Source organism: Pelophylax lessonae (genome assembly GCF_965119305.1).
Source record: "Pelophylax lessonae genome assembly, chromosome: 10".
Taxonomy (NCBI): Eukaryota; Metazoa; Chordata; class Amphibia; order Anura; family Ranidae; genus Pelophylax; species Pelophylax lessonae.
In genome coordinates, this window is record NC_138777.1 from 230,062,972 (window position 1) to 230,090,381 (window position 27,410).

Consider the following 27,410-nt stretch of genomic DNA (forward strand, 5'->3'; position numbering starts at 1 on the left):
GGCGTGAGTAGAGGAGAGCTGATCAGTGGCTCTCCTGACAAAGGGGGGGTCTGCGCTGATAATCAGCGCATTGATTATCAGCACAGCCCTCATCAGAAGTGCCCACAACAGATGCCAATCAGTAATGTCACATGATGAGTGACGAAACGCTTTGGGGCGGGGCCTTGTGGCGTCATAATGCACATACAGGAGGTTTATGCCCTGGCTGTCTAAATCCAATCACAGCTGATCACGGTGGTAACCAGGAAGTGCTGGTAATCAGCTTTACTCAGTTTGCGCTGAGAAGGCGTGAGTAGATGAGAGCTGATCAGCGGCTCTCCTGACAAGGGAGGGGGGGGGGTCTGAGCTGATTATCACCGCATTGATTATCAGCACAGCCCTCATCAGAAGTGCCCACAACAGATGCCAATCAGTAATGCCTGTCAGTGCCTTCTCATCAGTGCTGCCTATCAGTGCCATCTATCAGTGCTGCATCTTAGTGCCTCCTCATCAGTGCCCGTCAGTGAAGCAGAAAACATACTTATTTTCAAAATTTTATAACAGAAATGAAGAAAAACTTTATTTTTTTTTTCAAAAAAATGTTGGTCTTTTTTAATTTGTTTAGCAAAAAATAAAAAAACCCAGTGGTGATCAACTACCACCAAAAAAAACCTCTAAAAAATGTATTATGGGTACAGTGTAGCATGACTGCGCAATTGTCATTCAAAGTGTGACAGCCCTGAAAGCTGAAAATTGGTCTGGACAGGAAGGGGGGGGGTGACAGTGGCGGTATTGAGGATACTGGAACAAGCCCTTATGCACTGAGCACCATGCGTTACCTGCTCTCTGGCCTCGCGCTGGGCAGCCTGGGTAGCAGTCAGCTGGTTTTTCAGTTCCTGCAAACACTCTTGCGCACTGTTTAATTCCTGGCTCCTCCCTCTCATTGTTTTCTGCGCTGCCTCCTCCTCCGATCGCAATCGTATCAGAGAATCCTCAAGGCGCTTTGACTGCAGGAAGAAAGCAATTCTATTAGAATAATCAGAAAAGAAAACATGAAGCGGAGTGACTGCAGTTGATAAGGTAAATGGACAGAACACATTCGTTTATTAGGAAAGATTATGTCTATAGCTGGAATATAAAATGGTGAAATGTAGATTACTGTTGAAGCTGTGGCCAATCACAGCAAGCTGAAGGCAAACAATTATTCAGCAGTATTGCCTTTATGTGCCCATTACTGGCCTACCATGGCTTGTTCCAGGCTGTGTGGAGGTGGCCATCATGGCAGAGAAGGAAGACTATGCTGCCTCATGGTAGACCAGGGATCCTCAAACTGCGGCCCTCCAGCTGTTGCAGAACTACACGTCCCATGAGCCATTGTAAAACTCTGACATTTACAGACATGACTAGGCATGATGGGATTTGTACTTCCTGGACTAGAAGGCCATAGTTTGAAGACCCCCTGTGGTAGAGCTTCCCTGATGACTGGTGTGAGAATATTCAAGAAGCAGTGAGATGAGTGGAGGAAGCACAGAGCCACACAATGAATAAAACAGAAGCAGGGAGATCCTTGCACTGCAGGTCCACAGGTACAGCTTCCTCTTCAGCAAGGAGAACAGTGAGCAGCACACGAGTGACATCACCAAATCTTACCAGCACTCAGAGGTAGCAGTGCCTTATGTTATCTCATCCTGCAAACATACAGCAATGCCGCTGTAGGCACAGGAAGTGCACTGACATTTTTCAAAGGAGAAATTAAAGAAAAAATTATTTTTTTCTTCGTTTTTCATTATATAAATACATAAGGGGGGGGGGGGGATATGATCTCCATGTATAAATACATAAGGGGGATATGATCTCCATGTATAAATACATAAGGGGGGATATGATCTCCATGTAAAAATGCATAAGGGGGGATATGATCTCCATGTATAAATACATAAGGGGGTATATGATCACCATGTAAAAATGCATAAGGGGGGGATATGATCTCCATGTATAAATACATAAGGGGGGGATATGATCACCATGTATAAATACATAAGGGGGGATATGATCACCATGTATAAATACATAAGGGGGGATATGATCTCCATGCATAAATACATAAGGGGGGATATGATCTCCATGTATAAATACATAAGGGGGGGATATGATCTCCATGTATAAATACATAAGGGGGGATATGATCTCCATGCATAAATACATAAGGGGGGATATGATCTCCATGTATAAATACATAAGGGGGGATATGATCAACATGTATAAATACATAAGGGGAGGATATGATCTCCATGTATAAATACATAAGGGGGGATATGATCTCCATGTATAAATACATAAAGGGGGATATGATCTCCATGTATAAATACATAAGGGGGGATATGATCTCCATGTATAATTACATAAGGGGGGGATATGATCTCCATGTATAAATACATAAGGGGGGGATATGATCACCATGTATAAATACATAAGGGGGGATATGATCTCCATGTATAAATACATAAGGGGGGATATGATCAACATGTATAAATACATAAGGGGAGGATATGATCTCCATGTATAAATACATAAGGGGGGATATGATCTCCATGTATAAATACATAAAGGGGGATATGATCTCCATGTATAAATACATAAGGGGGGGATATGATCTCCATGTATAAATACATAAGGGGGGATAAGATCACCATGTATAAATACATAAGGGGTCCATACAGTGAACTTGGTATTGAGTTGTTCACTTTAAGGTCATCACAGAGGACAAGGGGGCACTCTTTACATCTAGAGGAAAACAGATTTTGTCTCCAAATACGGAAAGGTTTCTTCAGAGTAAGAGCTGTGAATATGTGGAATAGACTCCCTCCAGAGGTGGTTGTGGCCAGCTCAGTAGATTGCTTTAAAAAAGGCCTGGATTCTTTCCTGGGTGTACATAATATAAATGGGTACTAATATTTATAGGTAAAGTTGATCCAGGGAATATCCGATTGCCTCTCCTGACTTCAAATACCAGTAGTATCAGAGTTTTATGCTTTCCCTGAACCTGTGTGGGTTGTTTGAGTTGTGTGAAATCAAATTGGATTTAGACTATGTATGTCTGACTGAATGACTGTGGTAGGGTCACCAGACCCTGGGAGCTTCTGTATGGGTTGGAAGCGAGATGAATGATGCCGTGTACTCCCTAAAGTGAAACATGATGGGACTACATGCAATCACCTCCTGGTTCTGGCTCTGGATCTTCCTCTGTGCTTGTTGCAGAGCATTCTTGGTGAGTTCTAGCTGAGCGGTGCTGTCTCTGGCTTCCTCCTGAGCAGATTGCCATCTTCTCTCCAGCTGCGTGTAGCTGCTTTGCAAGCTTTGTAGTGCTCGGTCTCTCTCTGCAAGCTGCAAGAACACATACAATTCAAAACTCAGTCGCCCTTCTGTTACAAAGTCATCGTTTCATAGTGGCGGCACTCACTAGGCGGTCCGAGTGCTTCACCCGCAGGCTCAGTTCCTCCACCTCTCTCTGCAGTGTATTCTCTCGCTCCTTGGCCTTGTGATGCTGTCTTTGGAGCTCCTCATGTTGGCTCTGCTGCTGCTCCAGCTCTGACCGGAGAGACTGCTGACTCGTGTTTTGTTCCTGGAGCTGAAAGACACAGATGTCACAATGTATATTGGCCCTGTCAAATCACCAGCTATATACATACATACACACACACATACACACACACTGCTCAAAAAAAGGAACATTTGAAAACCCATCAGTTCTTAATAGGGAAAAATCTCATGCTGGATATCTATACTGGTATGGACTGGGCAATGTGTTAGGATCTATACTGGTATGGACTGGGCAATGTGTTAGGATCTATACTGGTATGGACTGGGTAATGTGTTAGGATCTATACTGGTATGGACTGGGTAATGTGTTAGGATCTATACTGGTATGGACTGGGTAATGTGTTGGGATCTATACTGGTATGGACTGGGTAATGTGTTAGGATCTATACTGGTATGGACTGGGCAATGTGTTAGGATCTATACTGCTATGGACTGGGTAATGTGTTAGGATCTATACTGCTATGGACTGGGTAATGTGTTAGGATCTATACTGGTATGGACTGGGTAATGTGTTAGGATCTATACTGCTATGGACTGGGTAATGTGTTAGGATCTATACTGGTATGGACTGGGTAATGTTTTGGGATCTATACTGGTATGGACTGGGTAATGTGTTAGGATCTATACTGGTATGGACTGGGCAATGTGTTAGGATCTATACTGCTATGGACTGGGCAATTAGTTAGGATCTATACTGGTAAGGACTGGGTAATGTGTTAGGATCTATACTGGTATGGACTGGGTAATGTGTTAGGATCTATACTGGTATGGATTGGGTAATGTGTTAGGATCTACACTGGTATGGACTGGATAATGTGTTAGGATCTATACTGGTATGTACTGGGTAATGTGTTAGGATCTATACTGGTATGGACTGGATAATGTGTTAGGATCTATACTGGTATGTACTGGGTAATGTGTTAGGATCTATACTGATATGTACTGGGTAATGTGTTAGGATCTGATAATGCCTAGATTTTTAGGACAAATTTAGCAGAAACGGCATGCTTTGGTTAACTTGACAATAATTCTTTGAATAATTTGCACACTAAATTTTTTATATTTAAAAAGGTCATATAAAGATTTAATTTGGTACACTGTGTTAATAGAAATCCTGCTCTGATTTATTATTGTAGGCTGACAAATTTTTTTTTTTTAAATATGCATTTTTCAATACTGTAATTGTATCTGACATTTACAGTATTAAAAAGACTGACAATGCCACCTTCAGGCAGCAGTGTTGTATGCAAAGTAAAGCCTCCAGCCTGCATTTGATCAAAATGTCATAGCTCGACCAGTTTCTACTGTCTATCATCGAGAAAAAGAAATAAAACAACAGCGATTGGCTGGAAACGTTTGCCTTCATGACTACCGAGCCTGGCTGAGGGAAGAAGTTGTTGAATAGGGTAAAGTTTACAACTGCCACCATGGATGAGAGGATCCCACAAGCATCTTCTGTAAAGATCTTTAGGTTGCCAAGACATTAGATTACTTTTGATGCAAATGATGATTGGAGCTGAACCCTCATTTGTTGAAGATCTTTCGTAGATAAATGCAACTAGAAGAATAGGTCAGTACAGCTGGATTTCCTAAGCCATTTTATGCCAAATAAATCCCTTTTTAAAGGTATTTTTCCCCATGTCAGTAAAACAATATGACTGTACACAAAACCCCTTCACATTTCCTTTATATGGAGGCATTTTTTTGAATAAAAATAATGGCGGAGAAGTTGGATGAAGAAAGACAAGCGCACAATCGCCCTAGCATAATATTGATTTAGTTGTTGACATTAAACAAAAATTGTATGGTAGATGCACTCACAAAATCCTGCATGATATGGGCATGTACAATTGATATTCCCCTTCTCCTCTTCTGGATGACCCCTTCAAGCTAAGCAGAACTTGATCGTTGCTCCTGCAACACCCAATAGTGGAATCCAAGTCTTCCTCACTATGGGCCCCGGCGTACTCAGTCGAGTGCGCCTGCGCCCAGACCAGCCGGCACAGTCGCTACTATGCAGGGACTCCGCGGTTGTCTCCGAAGGCTATAGATAGTGGGGAGGGAGATATGGGTCAGCTGTACGCACCCACGTCTGTTGCTATGACTATGCGTTTCGGAGGCGTGGCCTCCTTCCTCAGGTCGGTTGAGTATGCCAGGGCCCATAGTGAGGAGGACTTGGATTCCGCCATCGGGTGTTGCAGGAACAACGATCGAGCTCTGCTTAGCTTCAAGGGGCCATTCAGTAGAGGAGAAGGGGAATATCAATTGTATATGCCCATATCATCCTGAGGAAGGAGGCCACGCCTCCGAAACGCGTAGTCATAGCAAAGGACGTGGGTGCGTACAGCTGACCCATATCTCCCTCCCCACTATCTATAGCCTTCGGAGACAGCCGCGGAGTCCCGGCATAGTAGTGACTGTGCCAGCTGGTCCGGGCACAGGCGCACTTGACTGAGGACTTGGATTCCGCCATCGGGTGTTGCAGGAGCAACGATTGAGCTCTGTTTAGCTTGAAGTAGCCATCCAGGAGAGGAGAAGGGGAATATCAATTGCACATGCCCATATCATCTAGGAGTGCATCTATCATACAATTTTAGTTTAATGTCAACAATAAAAGCAATATTATGCTAGGGCGGTTGTCTGCCTCTCTTCCTTTAATTTTGCACAGATCTTTTGTCCGCCACCCAAGGAGAGCTGCAATGACCTGGTACAAGAAAAGGCTAATTTCGTTTGTAATAAGACAATCTACCAGCCAACTTTGAAGGGTTATTTGGTCAGCTCATGGACTGGTGAAAAATCTTTTTATGTTCTGAGAAGTTGGATGTGAAGTGTCTTACTTCTAAGGCTTGACCTTAGTGGAAAAACATTACCTGTTGCTGCAGAGCTATGCATTGCTCCTGGTCACTGGTCTGCTCCAGCTGTAGTTTGCTCAGAGAATGCTGCAGTCTCAGGGCTTCCTGGGACGATGACTGGTGCCTCTTTTTTGCCTCGTTCAGCTCCAGTTTCAGGCGTTCCACCAGTGTCCTATTCACACACACACACACATACGAGATTAGGTGGAGAAGGGACACAGCGCAGATTTCAGCAGGTGACAGACCAGTACAATACCTGCATTGTTCCAGCTCCTCGTCACTGGCAATCACTCGCTCCCTTAGTGAGCGCATCTCGCTTTCCAACTTGCGTACGTGCTGCTCCTGTCTCACCACCTCAGCTACGCGATCGCTCAGCTGCTCCTGGGTGCTCTGTAGGGCACTCTCCACCAGAAGAGTTTTCTCCTCCTGTCCCGCCAATGTCTGCACTGGTCATAAGAGCATGCACAGTTATTTTTGCATAACACCATTCACATTGGTTTCTGTAACCCTAAGGAGCCCACAATCTATTGTCCCTTCCATACTCACACACATCAGGACCAATATAGGCTGAGCCATGATAAATACATCATAACAGTATATGGCATTGATGGTGAACCTTGGCACCCCAGATGTTTTGGAACTAGATTTCCCATGATGCTCAGGCACTCTGGAGTGTAGTTAAGCTTAATGGGAAATGTAGTGCCAAAACATCTGGGGTGCCCAAGGTTTGTCATCACTGGTATATGGGAATTCAATGGAAAACATTCAATGTAAACCTCAAAAAGACAAAGTTGCAGACAAATGTGGCCATTGTCGGTACATAAGGTAACAGATTCTAGTACACTGTGCAAGTTAAAGTGGAATTCAGCTCCTTTGTAAAAAGTGAAGACACACTATGAGTTAAAGGAAAACTCCAAGCAAAACCTAACTAACGCTAATAATGGGGTTTCCCCGTCCTCTCTGAGGAAGGAGCACACATGCTCCGAGCATGCGCCGCCACACCTCCTGCTGTCTCAACCCAGTGACGTCACAGCAGTCAGCCCCATGCCTTCCCGCCAGCCTTGGAGCTCTGGATACCACCAGCACGCCCGCGAATGGAGTCGGCACTGCACACAGTGACCTGGAACAGATGCGAAGAGGCATACTGCTATACCAATGCCCTGTCTTGTTCTCCTACTTGGGAGTTTATTACTTTATAATAAATTGTGATTGTTCTACTTACTACACTTAGACTGGTGCTGCGGTTCTCCTTGCTAAAAAAGTAGAAATGTGAATACAGATTTCTTGTGTAAAGGAAATTTGTACATCCTGTATATTATTGTATTTTAATTTGTATGTATTGCACACTTCACTCATTGTGCACACGGCACTAATAATGTTTTCATTACATGTTTGCGTTCTTTTGAGTCCTGGTAAGAATTAGCCTGCCCATGTTACGCCCCTTGTTACCATAAAAGTACAATTGTAACATCAAGACGATACCTACGTAATCATGTGTATAAAAGCCTTTAATTAGTTATTAATTTGGAACCACTAATCAATACGAGGATAAGGAGTTGCCTATCTATATAATGTCCAGAACACTTGGAAGGTAAATCATTACCTAAATAGTATTTACTGTATTTACTGTCTCCATATTTGAGAGTCATTTCTTTTGCATGGTTGCGCTATTCTTTTTTAATATACATGTCGCTTGGTCCATAGCTGCACCGGCTTTAGATATACATGTTCAGGGTTTGCTTCCCCAATTTTTTGCTTGTTTATTATGTATTCGGTCTGACCAGACTTCTGTGGTTGAGCATCCCATCCCCCACACACACCTGTACTCTATCAGTGTCCACTGTCAAGTAGATATAGGAGGAGTCCCCTGCAGTGCATTAGCACATCTATCCCAGCAAGGAGTATTGTCTCCAAGGGTTAGAGAGGCTGGATTCACCCCTTTTCTATGGATAGTGTAGGACCCACTGATAATGGGGTACTTTGACGCAGTGGTGGGCTTGAGCACGATATGGCCATATGGTGGGACTAAATCCCCATTTTATTTATGGATTGTCTCCATATTTGATAGTCATTTCTTTTGCATGTGTGCGCTATTCTTTTTTAATATTAATTTACTGTACATGTGTATTTGAGCTCAAAAACTGAAGATTTGCTATGTTATAAGGAACATGAAAAATGTTTTAATTATGCCTAAGCGGCACCCTAAAAAAAAAATCAACCTTTTGTGTTGTATCCCTCCTCATAAATTAGCAGTACGCTTCCTGGTATGTGGGGGTGCCTCATTGCTCCATATCCACAGTGTGAGATCATCTAAGATACTACTGCCTCTGACTGATGATTTGGTGATGTCACTACTGTGCTGCTCACCGTTCTCCTTCCTGGAGAGGAAGTTGTACCTGAGGACCTGCAGTGTAAGATCATCCGGCTTCATTCGTTCTGTGAATATCTACTTCCTCCACCTCTCTTGTTGCTACTTAAATATTCTCCCACCAGTAATCAAATCACAAGTCATCAGTAGGGCTGCGGTTACAAAAATATCTGTACTCCTGGTGAGGACTTACCTGCCTCCTGGTGGAGTTTGTAGGTCTCTTGCAGCTCTTTCTTTAGCTCCTGTATTTCTGTCCTCAGTGCAGTATTCTCCCTGTCTCTCTGCTCACACTCCCTCTGTGTACTCTGCACTCTCCTCTCCATTCCCCGGGAAGACTCCTGGAGGCGCTCGATCTCTTGACTTAGTGATTTCAAGGTGCTGCGAGCTTGAAGGAGATCGGCCTCTGACTGACGCAGGAGAGCGTCACGCTTATGGATTGCCTGAAAGATGTGTGGAATGTCAATTTACATATATGTGGAGCACCATGTGACACACTGACCCTTCCTTTCTCTCTTCGATTTGCACTCATGTCATTATGAATAACATTTACACTGCTCTTTACAGGTACAATACCTAGAAGTAATAAAACAATATACTGTAATTAAAGGAATCGGAAACCTCCTTGCTTCAGACAAAACTGTTCATACTCTATCCCCCTTCCTGCCCACCCAGGTGTCCCCTTTAACCACTTGCCAACCGCCTAACGTACTTTTACTGCCGCAAGTCAGCTCCCCTGTGCGAAATCACATACCTGTACCTCCTTTCATGCAGGGGCTGCAGGGGGTGCGTGCTGATTGGCTACAGGGGGTGCACACTGATTGGCTACAGAGGGAGCCACTTGCAATCGTTCCAGAGAGACACAGAACGGCGGTCTGCCTATGTAAACAAGGCAGATCGCCGTTCTGACAGGGAGAAAGAGAGAGATCTTGTGTTCCTGCTAAGCAGGAGCACATATCTCTGTCTTCCCCCAGTCAGAGCGCCTCCCTCACACAATTAGAAAACTCCCAGGGAACACATTTAACCCTTTGATTGCCCCTGATGTTAACCCCTTCCCTGCCAGTGTCATTAGTACAGTAACAGTGCATATTCTTTTAGCACTGATCACTGTAGTAATGTCACTGGTCCCCAAAAAAGTGTCAGTTAGGTGTCGGATTTGTCCGCCTCAATGTCACAGTTCCACTATCGCTGATTGCCGCCATTACTTAAAATTAAAAAAAAAAAAAGATTTAATAAACATATCACATAGTTTGTAGACGCTATAACTTTTGTGCAAACCAATATACGCTTATTGGGATTTTTTTTTACCAAAAATATATAGCAGAATACATATTGGCCTAAATTTATGAAAAAAAATTAGATTTTTCGACATTTTTTTTATTGGATGTGTTTTTTAGCAGATTTTTTTTTTTCTCAAAATTGTCAGCCTTTCTTTGTTTATATCACAAAAAATAAAAACCGCAGAGGTGATCAAATACCACCAAAAGAAAGCTCTATTTGCGGGGAAAAAGGACATCAATTTTATTTGGGTACAGCTTCGCGCGACCGTGCAATTGTCAGTTAAATTAATGCAGTGCCATATCGCAAAAAATGGCCTGGTCATTAAGGGGGGCTGAAGTGGTTAAAATACCTTAACACCCAGGGAGGGTGGGAAGGATGGGTGATCATGTGATCACTGCGAATGGCTGTCACAGTGGTCATATGATCAGAAGCCGTTCTCGCCGGTTACTGATATATATTTGGAACTTCTGGTTTCCGATTTCAGAACGTTTTCAGGGGTTTTTACTCAAACCTCTTTACAGTTCCCAGGAAATAAGGCAAGGTATGTCCAATTCGGGAGCTCAAGGCGCTAGACTGCTAGTGCAAGTACAGAAGTTCTGTGTGGAGTCCGTTCACACTCTAGTGGCGTCCCTACATCAGGGGGATTTCTTCTCGCTTCTATTGACATCAAGAATGCCTACCTGCACATTCTAATATATGCCGGTCACCAACGCTTCCTCCGTTTTTCCGTGGGTGAGGAGCATTATCGGTTTGTGAAGTGGACCTTTGATCTCGCCTCTGCTCCTTGGGTTCACGAAAGTGTTGGCCCCGGTGCTTGCGTTGTTTGAATCAGCAGGGCATCGTGGTACTGGGGTACCTGGACGATCTTCTGCGAGCGGAGTCTCTGACTGCTCTGTTGGACAACCGGAGATTGCTCTGCGAACTCTGAGAGAGTTTGGTTGGATTCTGAACCTGCAGGAGTCTAGCTTTGGTTCTGTCCATAAAAACTGGACTATCTGGGTCTGACTCTGGACTCGGCCTGAGCCAGAGTGTTCCTTCCTCTGGAAAAACTCCAGACATTGCAGGAGGCAATTCAGCTTCTGTCGTTCAGCAGACGGTCATCCCTCCGGGCTTGCAAGCGGGTGCTGGGTCTGATGGTGTCCACCCTCGAGGCGGTCTGTTTGTACAGTTTCACACAAGATCTCTGGTAAAGAGATTCTGGTTAAATGGAACAAGGATCCATGGTCTCTAGGGGTGGCTTCATTCTCTGGCACTTCAACAGGGAAAATCCTTTCTCCCCCCTGTATTGGATGGTTGTCATTACAGATGCCAGCCTGTCCGGGTGGGGAGGCATCCTCAGCACAGATGTGCTCAGGGAGTCTGGACTCTGGCAGAGTCCAGACTGACAATTATTGTGCTGGAACTTTGTCTGGCTCATTGGACAATTCAGGGGTGTCCGGTACAAATTCATTTGGACGATGCCACAGCCGTGGTCTATGTCAATCACCAAGGGGGCACAAGATAGTGTCATGGCGGCTTGGTAAGTAGCCGGCATTCTAAGGTGGGATGACCGATTTGTTCCAGCCCTCTGAGATTTCTGCCACGACTCCTGTGCAGGATCAAAGCAGAAGGGATTCTGTCCAGACTAACCTCGCCGGTCTTGGTACGCTGATCGGTACGGCTGGTCGCCGATGCTCCTTAGGGGCTTCCTCTCAGGGAGGATCTGCTGTCCCAAGGACCGATCTTCCATCCTGCTTTACAGTTGCTGGCTTTCACAACTTGGCTGTTGAATGCCAGGTGCTGAAGCATGAAGGTTTGTCTGAGTCAGTGATTTCTACGCTGTTGAAAGCTAGGAAATCTACTTCTAGGAAGGTCTACCATCATACGTGGAAGACGTACATTGCGTGGTGTGAGTCTCTTGGGGTTCATCCTTGCTCCTTCTCAGAGGATCAGATCTTAACCTTCCTTTAACATTGGGTTGAACTGAAATTGGCCTTGATTACCATCAAGGGCCAGGTATCGGCCTTCGTGGTCTTTTTCCAACGACCTTTGACCTCACACTCCCTGGTGCGTACCTTTTTTTCAGGGTGTCCGACATTTGGTTCCTTCAGTGCGGGCTCTGTTGCCAACCTGGGATCTTAATGTGGTGCTTTCAGCTCTACAGAAGCTTCCCTTTGAAAAATTTCGGAAGGTTTCCCTGCTTGCGTTGCCCCAGAAGGTGGCCTTTTTTGGTGGCTATCACCTTTGCATGCAGGGTGTCGGAACTGGCTGCGTTATCCTGACGTTTACCTTAATGGTGATTCACAAGGATAAGGTGGTGCTTCGCCGCTGTCCGTCATTCCTTCCCAAGGTGATCTCTGACTGTCATCTGACTTACCGTAAAATCAATTTTTCTAATGTTCATTGACGGACACAGCACCCACTCCTCTGTAGAGTTGGCTTTCTTCTGACACTGCTTGTAACAAAACTGAATGCTTATAGCTGAGATTGGGTGTATACCCCCTGGGACTGCCCATAGATGTAGTCAAGCTTTTTTCTGTCCAGTGTCCTACTTCTGTAGGGGGCAGTATAACCCAATGGTTAAGAAAAATCAGGAGCTATGTCCGTCGATGAACATCAGAATAATGGATTTTACGGTAAGTCAAAAATCCCATTTTGTTCCTGGAGCTCTTCTTTAAGTGAATTAGAAAGCAGGCACTGTCCTATTTGGGCACTGCACTGCACTAGTGCAGCTAGCTCTATGTGCAAAAACATGTGTTCCATCTCTAGTGTCTCTCCCTACTGGCCTAAACTCCCTGACTTGCATAACTCACCCGCCACTCCCTGTATATTTGTTTCCTACCTGCTCTTTATGGTTGGTCAGCTTTTTGCTCTCTTTCAGTTCCTCCTGAAGTTTCTGGATCTGCTGCTGTTGCTCGGACACGAGTCGCTTGTGCTCTTGAACTTGGGTTTCTGTGTTTCTTCTTAAAGAAGAGACCTCCAGCTGCAGCCGCTCCACATCTGGGAAAAGATTACACAGTGAAAATTCCCAACTCTCGCAGCATGAACCGTATTTATACAGCGGATGTCCTAAGATTACCTTTTACAGTGCCGTTTCTCTGCTCTCTTTCCTTAGTTAGATCCAGTTTGACTTCCATCAGGAGAGCCTGACTCCGCTCCGTCTCCTGCATCCGTCTCTGCACCTCCTCCTCTGACAACTTCAGTTCCTGAACACAGGGGCAGAGTTACTACACACAGGATGCAATGGGCATTGTTAATATAGGCAGCACAGCTTTTCCACTAACCTGTGTTAGCTGGCGCACAAGCCTCTCCATGTCCCCATAGCTGCTATCGCTGTATCTATGGGTCGCTTTATAGGATGAGAAGTCCGTCTGCAACTTCACAAGATCTTCCTCAAACTCCACCACCTGCCAGGGCAAAAAGTAACATCAGAAAGAGATCATTCTACTGTGTTCCCCCCGAAAATAAGACCTACCCCAAAAATAAGACCTATCTCGGTTTTCTAGGATGGCCGCAACAAAAGCCCTACCCTGAAATTAAGCCCTAGGTAAAGTTTTTTATAAAATCTTGCAATCCCCTCTGTAAAAGGATTATATAATGTGCAGTGTGTGTCTTTATGTAACATTATTGTAGAAAATACCTTCGTTACAGCGCCGCTGGGCACTCATGTGACCCACTGGAGCTCTCCTCCTATCCTCCCAGCTGACATCAGCCGCCCCTCCCTCTGCAGCGCTCAGGGCGCGGAAGAAGAGCTCTGGCAGGTCACATGAGCGCCCATTGGCGCTGTAAATAAGGTATTTTCTACAATGTTACATATAGACACACGCTGCACATTATATAATTCCTCTACAGAGCGGAATAAATGATTTTACAAGGACATTAACTAGGGTTTATCTTGGGGATTACAGAGATGCTGACTCCTGAGCTGAGGGGAGGAGAAGACAGGAGAAATAAGACACCCCCCAAAAATAAGCCCTAATGCATTTTTTGTAGCAAGAATTAATATAAGACCCGGTCCTATTTTCGGGGGAAACACGGTAGTTCATGTTAAAACTACAGCATTGTCTCATTAAAATTTCCATTTAAAAGTAAATTTTATATATTTTACATTCAAATCACAGTGTGGCATCTCTAAATGTTAGTTCTGCTGAAAAGTTTGCATCCCCTGGCAGAAAGCGTAAAATTTTGGCATTGATATTGAAAATATGACTCATACCAAAAACACATACTGTGTTTCCCCGAAAATAAGACCTACCCTGAAAATAAGACCTACTGTTATTTTCCCGGAGGGCTGCAATATAAGCCCTACCCCGAAAAAAAGCCCTAGTTTAAAGTAGATGTAAAATCCTAGAATCCACTCTATTACTGTTTTATATAATGTTCAAGGTGTGTGTGTTTCTGTATTATAGTTGTGTGAAATACCTTTGGTATGGCGCCGCTCGGCACTCAGCTGATCTCCCGCTGCTCTTCTTCTCTTCTCCCAGCTGTCAGCGGGGGATTTCAGCCCCTCCCCTCTGCAGTGCTCAGAGCGGGTCACAGAAGTGCCGAGCATTATATTATAATTGTGTGAAATGTCCATGACCGGCTATGAGCACTGCAGAGGGGAGGGGCGGAGATCCCCCGCTGACAACTGGGAGAAGAGAAGAAGAACAGCGGGAGATCAGCTGAGCGGCGCTGTACCAAAGGTATTTCACACAATTATAATATAATGCTCAGCGCTTCTGTGACCCGCTCTAAGTACTGCAGAGTGGAGGGGCTGAGATTCCCCGCTGACAGCTGTGAGAAGAGAAGAAGAGCAGCGGGAGATATATATTAGGGTTCGACCGATTATCGGCAATGGCCAATTTATCGGGGGCCGTTATGCACTTTCCTCGATATATCGGAATCGGCCCCGGAGGTTACCGATATTGTCATGACGTCATTGCGTATGTTGCGCCACGTGCCTCCGCGCACTGGGACAGATTCTACCTTCTTAGGCTGCCTCCCTCAGCCTCGTCTGGAGTCAGGGAGTGTACAGTGCACACAGTGTGTTTAACACAGCCGCCACATACATACACCCACCCACCCACAGCTGCCCGGTGCCAGCCAGCCACCCACACAACCACAGGCCTGTACCAGCCAGCCAGCCACAGGCCCTGCCTGTACCAGCTAGCCAGCCACAGCCCTGGGCCTGTACCAGCCACCCACCACAGGGTGCCAGCCAGCCACCAAAGGGTGGCAGCCAGCCAGGAACCCACCACAGGGTGCCAGCCAGTCAGCCACCCACCACATGGTGCCAGCCAGCCACCCACCACAGGTTTGTGTTGAAAATTGTGTTTATTTTGCAAAACTTTAAATGTTCAAAATATCGGTCCATATCGGCCAATACTGATATGCAAAGGCCAAAATATCGGTATCGGCAACAGAAAACCGATATCGGTTGATCCATAATTATATATATATATATATATATATACATATACATATACATATATATATATATATATATATATATATATATACATATACATATACACACACACACACACACACACAATTTCCATACTATTGTCTGTATTTCTGCAGTCCAAGAGTGATAAGGAACCCGTGTACACTGACCTGACTCTGCAATTGCGCAGCATGCTCTCGCACAGATTGCAGGATCTCTTCGCTCTGTTGGGCCTGTTCCCGGCTAGATGTTAGGTCCACCTGTGTTTCTTGAAGTTCATGAGTCAGCTGATCAATGGCTTCCTCGCAGCCCTCCAGTTCTGTACATTTCCCCTCCAGCTCCTGCTGCAGAACCAAAAGCTCCCCGCGCAGAGCAGACAGACGGGAATCCCGCTCAGACACCTGTAAAGAAATAACAGTATGTATAAAGATTATTTTGCGCTTACCCTCTAACTAAAAAGTGTACCTAAATGTGCTGCTACTTATGAAAGTCTAAATACACGACTCACTTAATATACAGAAAAAAAAAAAGTGTGCAACCTGTAAATGTTCTAATCAAACTCAATTGTCAAAAATCAATGTTCGTATTAGGTCCATAAAGAAAAAAAAAAACTGAGTAAAGTAAATAAAGTGAGTAACAAAAAAAATTGCAAAAAAAAAAAAAAAGTCCCACAAAATGTGTTAGAATAAGTGAAAAAAGGGGATTCCTAAATAACGGCGCTTCAAAGTGCTCCTTCCCACATGCAATATGCACTTCTTACCAGAAGGGGCTGGATCTCAAATTATAGAGAACAAACTCGCTTGCACAGATATCCACCACCAAGGATATCCCATTCTAATGACACCATTTATGGGGCACAATTCCTCCCAATGACAATAATGATGGGACACTATTCCCCCCAATGAAAGCAACAGTGTAGTGCAATTATTCCCAATAACACCAACAGTAGGGCACAATTTCCCCAATGACACCAACGATGGGGCACAATTCCCCCCAATGAAGGGGCACATTTGCCCCCAATGACACCAATGATAGGGCACAATTCCCCCCAATGACACCAATGGTGGGGCGCAGTTCCCCCCAATGACACAAATGGTGGGGCACAATTCCCCCCAATGACACCAATGGTGGGGCACAATTCCCCCCAATTAACCAATGGTGGGTTGCATTTCCCCCCAATGACACCAATGGTGGGGCGCAATTCCCCCCCAATGACCCCAATGGTGGGGCACAATTCCCCCCAATGACACCAATGGTAGAGCACAATTCCTCCCAATGACACCAATGGTGGGGCACAATTCCCCCCAATGACACCAATGGTGGGGCACAATTCCCCCCAATGACACCAATGGTAGAGCACAATTCCTCCCAATGACACCAATGGTGGGGCACAATTCCCCCCAATGACACCAATGGTGGGGCACAATTCCCCCCAATGACACCAATGGTAGGGCACAATTCCTCCCAATGACACCAATGGTGGGGCACAATTCCCCCCAATGACACCAATGGTGGGGCACAATTCCCCCCAATGACACCAATGGCGGGGCACAATTCCTCCCAATGACACCAATGGCGGGGCGCAATTCCCCCCAATGACACCAATGGCGGGGCACAATTCCCCCCAATGACACCAATGGCGGGGCACAATTCCCCCCAATGACACCAATGGTGGGGTGCAATTCCCCCCAATGACACCAATGGTAGGGCACAATTCCCCCCAATGACACCAATGGTAGGGCACAATTCCTCCCAATGACACCAATGACGGTCATTGTTTACTCCCACTGATGCTAGGACATGTTGTACTCCCAATGGCTACAGCCGGAGCCCCCCTAAATTCTAAAGGACAGTAAACTGGCCTTTTGTTTAAAAAGTTTTGAAACCACTGCTGAAGAATAATGGAGAATACATAAACCCATAAACTGTCACCCATGGGAGGGTAAACACGCACCTCTTGCTTCATGTCCCGCACTTCATCCTCCATCTGCCTCAGATTGGCCTCCAGCTCTCCCACTCGGCTCACACAGGCCTGGTACTTGCTGCGGTAAAGCTCCATGCTGCTATTTGATGAGTTGCACTGACTCTCTGCACTGACGGCTCTCTCCTCGGCCTCCCACAGCCGTGACTGCAGCTTCTGCGACTCATCATCCCGCTGACGCAGCTCATCATCTCGATGTGACACCTGGGACAAAGGGAGAAAGCAGTGAGGATTGGGAAATGTGTGGAAGGCTTCAAACCTTTGGGTCCACATTTGTGACCTCATGACTCCATGGGGGAGATTTACTAAGACCAGAATACTCAGAATCTGATGTAGCTGTGCTTGGTAGCCAATCAGCTTCTAACTTCAGCATGTTCAATTAATTACTTCAACACCGGGCACTTTCACCCCCTTTCCTGCCCAGGCCAATTATCAGCTTCCAGCGCTGTCACACTTTGAATGACAATTGCACAGTCATGCAAAACTGTATCCATATGACATGCTTATCATTTTTTATGACAGATAGAGCTTTCTTCGGTGGTATTTAATCACTTCTGGGTTTTTTTTTTGCTAAACAAAAAAATGAAAATTTTGAAAAACATTTTTCTTAGTTTACGGTTGTAATTTTGCAAATAAGTAATTTTTCTTCTTCACTGATGTGTGCTGATGAGGCTGCACTGATGAGGCTACACTGATGAAGCAGCACTGGTGGACACTGATGAGGCAGCAGAGATGGACAATGATGAGGCAGCACTGATGGACACTGATGAGGCAGTACAGATGGACACTGATGAGGCAGCACTGATAAACACTGATGAGGCAGGACTGATAAACACTGATGAGGCAGCACTGATAAACACTGATGAGGCAGCACTGGTGGACACTGATGAGGCAGCACTGGTGGACACTGATGAGGCAGTACAGATGGACAATGATGAGGCAGCACTGATAAACACTGATGAGGCAGCACTGATAAACACTGATGAGGCAGCACTGGTGGACACTGATGAGGCAGCACTGATAAACACTGATAAGGCAGCACTGGTGGACACTGATGAGGCAGCACTGGTGGACACTGATGAGGCAGCACTGGTGGACACTGATGAAGCAGCACCGATGGACACTAATGAGGCAGCACTGATGGGGCAGCACTGATGGACACTGATAAGGCAGCACTGATGGACACTGATGAGGCAGCACTGATGGACACTGATGAGGCAGCACTGATGGACACTGATGAAACTCCCCAAAAAGCGTATTTTAATTGGTTTGCGCAAAAGTTATAGCGTTTACAAACTACGGGATAGATTTGTGGACTTTATTTTTTTTTATTAGTAATGGCGGTGATCAGAGTTTTTTTTTATCGGGACTGTGACATTGCGGTGGACAGATCAGACCCCTAACTGACATTTGTTGGGGACCAGTGAGATTAATACAATAATCAGTATTAAATAATATGCACTGTTACTGTATAAATGACACTGGCAAGGAAGGGGTTAACACTGGGGGTGATAAAGGAGTTAAATGTGTTCCCTATTGTGCTTACTAACTGTGTGGGGGGATGGATCGTACAGAGGCGACTTAGCGGAATCACACGATTTTTCCCTGCTTCTCTGACAGAAGAGCCGCCTGCTTTGTTTACACAGGCAGGAGGGCTCTTCTGTCATTCTAGTCGAAGATCACAGGAGGCCGGCAGGGATGTCGCGGTCTGGCTCCTGCTGTGTCTAATCAGGAGGCGCGCGCCGCCAAAACCGCGTGCACATATTCACGTAGATCTACGTGATTTTGCGCAGGGTGGTTGGGGGTGGTTGACAAGCGGTTAACTGAGATTTTACAATGTATTCATCTGAATTCGGAGGATGTGTGCTCCCTAATCAGTCACACAAGGGTTAAGCACATATGAGCACTATATGAACCCACCAATGATGATTAATGATGGCAGCAATAATAGTTATGAATGATGCCAATGTATTCTTCCAAATTACCTGTGGGGGCTGTATTAAAGTGGCCCGCGGGCCGGACTTTTGACATGCCTGTTGTAGACAAAAACCTTTTCACTTATAATCTACCTCTGTATTCTATGGGTTTAGTCAGTGCTCAGTGCTGCCTGTGCTCTCTACATCTATGAGGGCGGCTGGCAGTGGCGGCCGGTGCTCCATGGACCAGGGGGGTGGCAGACAGACCACACCATACCTCCCCCGGACCACACCAGCTCTGGCCTGCACACCATACCACCACCCCCGTCGCCGGCTCACTCACCCTGGACTAAGGGTAGGCCGCAGCGGCGGCTTCCCCTGCATCTCTCTCCTCCTCCTTGGCCAATAGCACAGCTTCTCCTTTCAGCCAATCGGGAAACAGGTCTCCGGACCCACTTCCCGATTGGCTGGGAGGAGAATCAGTGTGATAATAGCGAATATTTATTCGCTATTGTCACACAACTAGGTGGGCTCAGAGCGCAGTGCTCTTCGCCCCGAGCCCACCCTTTTTGAAGCCTATGAGAGCTTCTGGCTCTAATCACATGGCTAAAAAAGAAATATAAAAAAACCCCATTGGAATCCATGCGTCCAGCACCCTGCATGTAGATTAGGGGGCCGGACGCATGGATAGGGGGGGGGGGCGGCGCCCCTGCGCCCCCGCGCCCCCAATGGACAGGCCGCCACTGGCGGCTGGTTTTCTGAATAGCTCCTAAATCAGGAGAACTGGCAGTACTTTTACCTGCTCCTCCAGTTGCAGCTGTAGATGTTGTGCCAGGTTCAGGTCCTGTGCCAGTCTCTCCATTTTCACTCTGCAGTGCTGCAGATCCAGCTCCTGCTCCTCCTTCCTCCTGGTAATGGTCTCCAGCTTCTCCTGGAGCCGCAGATTGTCATTCCTCATCCTCTCTGTGTCTATCTGCTGTGTCTGCTTCAATGACGAAAGCTGCTGCTGCAACCTCTGCATCTGTGGAGATGAATGTTGACTCGAATCAAAACCTGTCACAAAGTATCCTGCAACCCATTTCCTTTTTAAAAAAACAAGACAAGTAAGGTTTCAGTTCTCCTTTAAGGCTCTATTCACACTGGTTCAACTCCAAAGTCACACAATTTCCAGTGCAACTTTGTTTTCCGACTTTACACTCTCTGGATCAAAGTTGCATCAAAGTAGTGCAGGTGTTCTATCAGATTTCCCTACCCCATCAGATTTCCCTACCCACGTCATTTCCGGTGCAGGTTGGTCATGCACCAGCTATACCCGCGTCACATGTCCTACTGCGCATGCGTGCAATAGGTAGGGAATTTTGATAACATTGTAAGGGGTGAGGCATAAGTCCTACTGCGCATGAGCGGGCGCATGCGCACCAACGGATCGGGCAGCGGCATCTCTGATACCAAACATCCATCCAATCTCCATGGCACACACTGCGCCGAGCCGACAATGGGACAATCCTATTCCCTACCCACACGCGCTCGCCCACTGTCTCATTGTCGGGTCGGCACAGTGTGGGGCATGGAGATCGGATTGTCGGGTCGGCGCTGTGTCGGCTCGGTGCAGTGTGGGTCATGGAGATCGGATTGTCGGGTCGGCGCAGTGTGGGGCATGGAGATCAGATTGTCGGGTCGGCGCTGTGTCGGGTCGGCGCAGTGTGGGGCATGGAGATCGGATTGTCGGCTCGGCGCTGTGTCGGGTCGGCGCAGTGTGGGGGATGGAGATCAGATTGTCGGGTCGGCGCTGTGTCGGGTCGGCGCAGTGTGGGGCATGGAGATCGGGTTGTCGGGTCGGTGCTGTGTCGGGTCGGCGCAGTGTGGGGCATGGAGATCGGGTTGTCGGGTCGGTGCTGTGTCGGGTCGGCGCAGTGTGGGGCATGGAGATCGGATTGTCGGCTCGGCGCTGTGTCGGGTCGGCGCAGTGTGGGGGATGGAGATCAGATTGTCGGGTCGGCGCTGTGTCGGGTCGGCGCAGTGTGGGGCATGGAGATCAGATTGTCGGGTCGGCGCAGTGTGGGGCATGGAGATCGGATTGTCGGGTCGGCGCTGTGTCGGGTCGGCGCAGTGTGGGGCATGGAGATCGGATTGTCGGGTCGGTGCAGTGTCGGCTCGGTGCAGTGTCGGATCAGCGCAGTGTGGGCCATGGAGATCGGATGGATGTTTGTTATCAGAGATCCCGCTGCCCGACCCGTTGGTGCGCATGCGCCGGCACATGCACACTAGGTCTTTTGCCTGACCCCTTACGATGTTATCAAAATGCCCTACCTATTCTGCGCATGCGCAGTAGGACTTGTGACGCGGCTACAGCTGATTCATGACGAAGCCACAGCTGATCCGCAACCGGAAATGACGGAGGTATGGAATTCTGATAGGGTATGGTATTCTGACAGAACACAGGCACCCTTTCAAAGTTCTAAAAGTGAAAGTACCAGCATGAGTAAGTATGAGTTCTCACAAAAAAAAAATCGAAATAGTATAAATTAATATTAATGATTGTGGCAGCTATATCCAAGCATGTGAATCACGGCACATAAAAAGGATATATAAATAAAGTGATACAGCACAATTTGCACATATCATTTTTGCTTGTTGCACCTTATTGGGATCAGTGGCGCTGTATCACCTTGTCAAAGTTGTTGCAACTTTAAGGGTAACTCCACTTTTGTGCAGAGAGAAAATAGCAAATTAAGAAAAAACAATATAGCGTATATAATTGTGACACAAATCATATTGTAATTATATGTTATTAAAAATTTCCTTTCCTTTTCAATTTGCAGCTGTTGTATTTTCTGAAAATGCAATACAATATGACCGCCTTGAGCTTTTCTGTACACAGAATGTATACTGACCACACCCCCAGAAACATAATTTCCTGCTTGTGTGATTGGCTCACCAATTTTCCCAGAAGTCTGCACTAAGATTCAAGTCAGATTTTAGGCATCCCCTGCAACAAAAATGTCATTTTTGGTGAGATACTCCCAATAGGAACACGTCTAAAGGGATGCAGGCCCAGCAGATTTCCTCATTAGTACCCTGCAGCTGCCACAGCTGATAGATAATTAGGAAATCACTCCCAATGTTTTTTTCTCAACAAAAGTGGAGTTACTCTTTAAGGCTCTACTCACCCTAGCACGACTCAAAAGTCACAGGATTTCCAGTGAAACTTTGCTCCAGCTTTACACTCTCTGGATCAAAGTTGCATCAAAGTAGAGCAGGTACCTTTTCAAAGTTGTTGCAACTTTAAAGTGTTAACTCCACTTTTGTTCAGAAAAAAACATTCCCCTCTGGGTGATCTCTGTAAATTGCAGGGATTGTAACAATCTTTGTTGCAGATTCCTACCTTTTGTTATTCTGAAGAAATCATTGTTTGTTCCTCTGTGCTGAGTGTGTCTAATGGGAGTGGTTTCATAATTATCTGTCAGCTGTGGCAGCTGCAGGGCTCTAATGAGGAAATCTGCTGGGCCTGCATCCCTTTAGACGTGTTCCTATTGGGAGTATCTCACCAAAAATGACATTTTTGTTGCAGGGGATGCCAGAAATCTGACTTGTATCTTAGTGCAGACTTCTGGGAAAATCAGTGAGCCAATCACACAAGCAGGGAATTATGTTTCTGGGGGTGTGGTCAGTATACATTCTGTGCATAGAACAGCTCCAGGCGGCCATATTGCATTGCATTTTCAGAAAATACAACAGCTGCAGATTGAAAAGGAAAGGTCATTTTTAATAACATTCAATTACAATATGATTTGTGTCGCAGTTGCATACGCTGTATTGTTTTATCTTTATTTGCAAATTTTTTTCCCCATGAAAGTTTAAGTCTCACAGATTTGAACATGTGCCATTGAAAAGAATGGGCTGCAACTTGTCATGCATTTTTGATGTCTAAATCAAGAGAATGTCACCAGCACACCAAGGATCTCCAGGATGAGTCCAAAGCTTTATTCAGCGATCACATAGTGTGAAGGAATGTAATGAACACTGTGGTGGATTCGGTAAAATGTCTATTTTTGTACATGTAAATATGCTTTTTTATTCCTTACTCAAAATGGCCATTAGCTGCTATCCCTCCCATCGAATGAAGCTCGTGTAACAAAGATGGCGCCTTCATACAAGACTACACCTAAGAAGATAACACTAAGAGTCTGGAGGAAGTTTACCTTATATGGACATGACCAATCAGAAGCTGCAAGCAATCAGATAACATTATGGTTATGACGTACTTGCCCACGACACTAACTACTCTCCAATATAACCCCACGTACGCAGTAGCAATAAAGAAGAAGTATCACTTACCTGAACATGTCTCAGTGTGGTCCTTCTCATGCATGCACTCAGAATATATACTTCATAATTAGAAACACCAGCAGACATCCATCCTGAGCCTGATTGAGGTTCTGATCCATTACAATAGGTACAGCAGATTGCAACGCTTCAGAGCCATGCAGGACCCCTTCATCAGGCATGTATCACATGCCTGATGAAGGGGTCCTGCGTGGCTCGGAAATGTTGTAACAATGATCGCTGAATAAAGCTTTGGACTCTTGCTGGAGATCCATGGTGTGCTGGTGGCATTCTCTTGTTTTGGACATCAAAGTTGCATGGCAAGTTGCACAAGTATAAGTGGGGCCTTTGGGAAGCCGGATGTAATGTCAGAGAAGCTGTTATGGGCGATTTTATTTCAACTTTAACCACTTGCCGACCGCCGCAAGTACATTTACTGCGGCAGTCAGCCGCTCCTGGGAAAACCGATATAGTACTACAGCCTATAGGGGGCGAGCGTGCGCCGCCAGAGGCGCGCTCCCGCCCCCGCTCGTTCACAGGGATCCCCGCGCGTGTGACCGGCGGCTCCGATGTCCACCGGTCACTCGCGATCTCCCGCAGGAGAGGGAGAAAGGCAGGCAGCTGATGTAAACAAAGCCGTCTGTCATTCTCCCTGAAGTACAGAGACTATATGATGTAGGATCATATGTCTCTGTGGTTACATCACAAGCCACGCCCCCCCCCCACAGTTAGAATCACGCCTGTAGGGATACATTTAACCCACTGATCACCAATAAAGTTAACCCCTTCCCTGCCAGTGTCATTTTTACAGTAACAGTGCATATGTATAGCACTGATTACTGCAGTAATGTCACTGGTAACCCCAAAAGTGTCAAAAATGTCAGTCAAGGGTCCGATCTGTCCGCCGCAATGTCGCAGTCCCGCAAAAAAAAAAAAAAAAAAATCGCAGATCGCCGCCATTACTAGTTAAAAAAAAAACAATAAAAATTACATAAATCTTTCCAGTTATTATTAAACGCAATAACATTTGGCAAACCAATCAAAATACGCTTATTGCGATTTTTTTTTTTACCAAAAATATGTAGCAGAAAACAAATTGGCCTAAAATGTTAAAACATTTTGAATTTTACATTTTTTTTTGAGAATTTCATATAAAAAATGTGAAAAATATTGTTATTTTTTTCAAAATTGTCGCTCTTTTTTTGTTTATAGCGCAAAAAATAAAAATCGCACAGGTGATCAAATACCACCAAAAGAAAGCTCTGTTTGTGGGGAAAAAAAGAACGCCAATTTCATTTGAGTACAGCGTTGCACGACCGCGCAATTGTCCGTTAAAGTCACGTAGTGCCGAATTGCAAAATAGGGCCTGGTCATTGAGCAGCCAAATCCTCCGGGGCTTAAGTGGTTAAATAAGCGTTGCTGTGATGTGCTCTGTCCTGTACTCTCTGTCCCTCTTTTACCTCTTCAATGCTGTCCTCTCTTTCCTGTTGAAGTCTCTGTATGGTGGTTTCATTTTCCATGGCGGTATTTTGGCGCTCTGAGCAGATCTCTTGGAGGCTGTGTACATCACTCTGCAGGTTTTTCAGCTTAGAGCGAGTGCTACTCAACTCCTCCTCACGTTCGGTGAGCTGCAGAATATGGCAAACACCAATAAATATTTTCACCGGTGAAAGTCAAAGTCTACTTTCGCTAATAAAAAAACATTGCAGCATATATAACTACTATGCAAGCAAACCACTTTGTAATTTTGTGATGTTAAAATTTACCATTTTATTCTGTTGCTGCGATTTTTAAAGCTGTCAAAAAAAAAAAAAAAGTCGCTTCCTTGCAATTTGGAAAACCAGGGCCTTCTGTACACTGTTGTAATGATTGGCTTTTGTAAAACTAGGACCTTTTGAAGCAATCTCTTAAGGTAATTGTAAAATGTCGTGTTTTTTAAGTAACAAGCATGTTATACTTACCTGCCCTGTGCAGTGGATTTGCACAGAGCAGCCCGGATCCTTCTCTTCTCCCTCCTGTCGAGTGCCCCCACAGCAAGCAGCTTGCTGTGGGGGCACCCGAGCTGAACTGCAGCTCTGTGTGTCCATTCAGACACAGGGCTGCGGTTCGGCCCCACCCCTCTCCCTCCTGATTGGCTAACTGACTTTGATTGACAACAGCGGGAGCCAATGGTGCCGCTGCTGGGTCTCAGCCAATCAGGAGGGAGAGTCCTGGATGGCCAAGACACACATGGACATCACTGGATAGAGATAGAGCTCAGGTAAGTATTAGGGGGTGCTGGGGCAGCTGTTACAACTCCTTTAAAGACAAAAATTTTTTCAGTCCCATTTAAAGAGGTTGTAAACCCCCACTTAGTGTTTGAACCTATAGGTAAGGCTATGATAAGGCTTACCTATAGGTACTGTAAATATCTGCTAACCTTGCACTGTTTAGGATATATTTACATTGATTGCAGCCGATGACGTCATCGGCGCATGCGCTCTGAAGGAACGGTCGCCCGTACCATTCCTTCAGGAGGGATGTGTTGGAGCTGGAGAGAGTCCAGAGAAGAGCAACTAAACTGATTAGGGGATTGGAGGACCTTAATTATGAAGAGCGTCTGCAATCGCTCGATTTATTCTCCCTGGAGAAGAGACGCCTGAGGGGGGACATGATAGCAATTTATAAATATCTCAATGGGGATCTCAGCTTAGAAAAAAAGCTGTTCAGTCGAAGGTATGGCATGAGGACAAGAGGGCATACAATGCGATTAGAGGAGAAGCGTTTTAACCTCAGGCAACGTGGGGGGTTCTTTACTGTTAGGGCTACAAGATTGTGGAATTCTCTACCACAAGAGGTGGTTTCTGCGGGAAGTATGGTGGCTTTCAAAAGACTCTTAGACGTACATCTCAAGGATCAGGACATTCAGGGCTATGTGAGATGATTACAGCCACACACACCTACACAGGTTGAACTGGATGGACTATTGTCTTTATTCAACCTCACCTACTATGTAACTATGTAAGAGCCCTGTGCCGTGAACGGCGGCTCCTGCGCGGGAGTGACGTCATCGCTGCTCTGGCCAATCAGATGGCCGCGAACCCGGAAGTAAGACAGCTGAACATGTCGGCCGTGTTACTGGTGAGCGGGCGGCACTGCGGGGGCTTCGTTCTAAGGCAAGTATTTCATAATGAGTTAGTATGCGATGCACGATAGCTTAATATGCCTTTGTCCTACAGGTTTTTTTTTTCTCTCTCATTGATCAGGACAGCGGGTCCCAGCATGCCACGGTTCATACCTCGCTCCTTGTTTGCTGCAGCTCTTGTTCTCTGGCAGTGAGGTCTGTTCTGATGTTCAGTATTGTCTGATCCCTGCTGGAGACCTGAATTATATGACAGGTACAGAGTTACTGTTAGGTTTTGGCTGCATACAGAACAGAAAGAATAGAATAAGCAGCTGTGATAAAGATGGACAGACACTGCTGGAATACATAAAGATGGATCTATTGAGCGACAATACAAAGCAAACAGATCCTGTCTGATCACCTCTTTCTGGGCAGCTTTGTGCTTCTCATTGATGATGCCGAGATCTCGCTCCAGTCTCTCCACAGTGCTGGTGAGCTGAGATATCTCCTTCTCCCTGGCTCTCTGCTCCTCAGTCACAGCCACTATTTCCTGTCTCTGCTCTTCCGCCATTGATTCACACTGACACAGCTGTTTAGAAG

General features: G+C 45.8%; 1 protein-coding gene across 1 annotated transcript in view; it reads right to left on the bottom strand.

Annotated features, from left to right (window-relative positions):
- The window catches only part of PMFBP1 (polyamine modulated factor 1 binding protein 1), a 96,480-nt gene that overhangs the window by 16,308 nt on the left and 52,762 nt on the right, over positions 1-27,410 (bottom strand). Inside the window, exons 18-32 of the mRNA XM_082269694.1 lie at positions 27,232-27,399; positions 26,985-27,068; positions 25,168-25,335; positions 20,181-20,402; positions 17,439-17,669; positions 15,655-15,885; positions 13,341-13,463; positions 13,136-13,262; positions 12,899-13,056; positions 8,993-9,239; positions 6,688-6,877; positions 6,450-6,603; positions 3,440-3,607; positions 3,196-3,363; positions 819-986 (exon numbers count right to left, since the gene is read on the bottom strand). Of these exons, the coding sequence (XP_082125820.1) occupies positions 819-986; positions 3,196-3,363; positions 3,440-3,607; positions 6,450-6,603; positions 6,688-6,877; positions 8,993-9,239; positions 12,899-13,056; positions 13,136-13,262; positions 13,341-13,463; positions 15,655-15,885; positions 17,439-17,669; positions 20,181-20,402; positions 25,168-25,335; positions 26,985-27,068; positions 27,232-27,399 (2,607 nt within the window). The remainder of the gene's footprint in view (positions 1-818; positions 987-3,195; positions 3,364-3,439; positions 3,608-6,449; positions 6,604-6,687; positions 6,878-8,992; positions 9,240-12,898; positions 13,057-13,135; positions 13,263-13,340; positions 13,464-15,654; positions 15,886-17,438; positions 17,670-20,180; positions 20,403-25,167; positions 25,336-26,984; positions 27,069-27,231; positions 27,400-27,410) is intronic.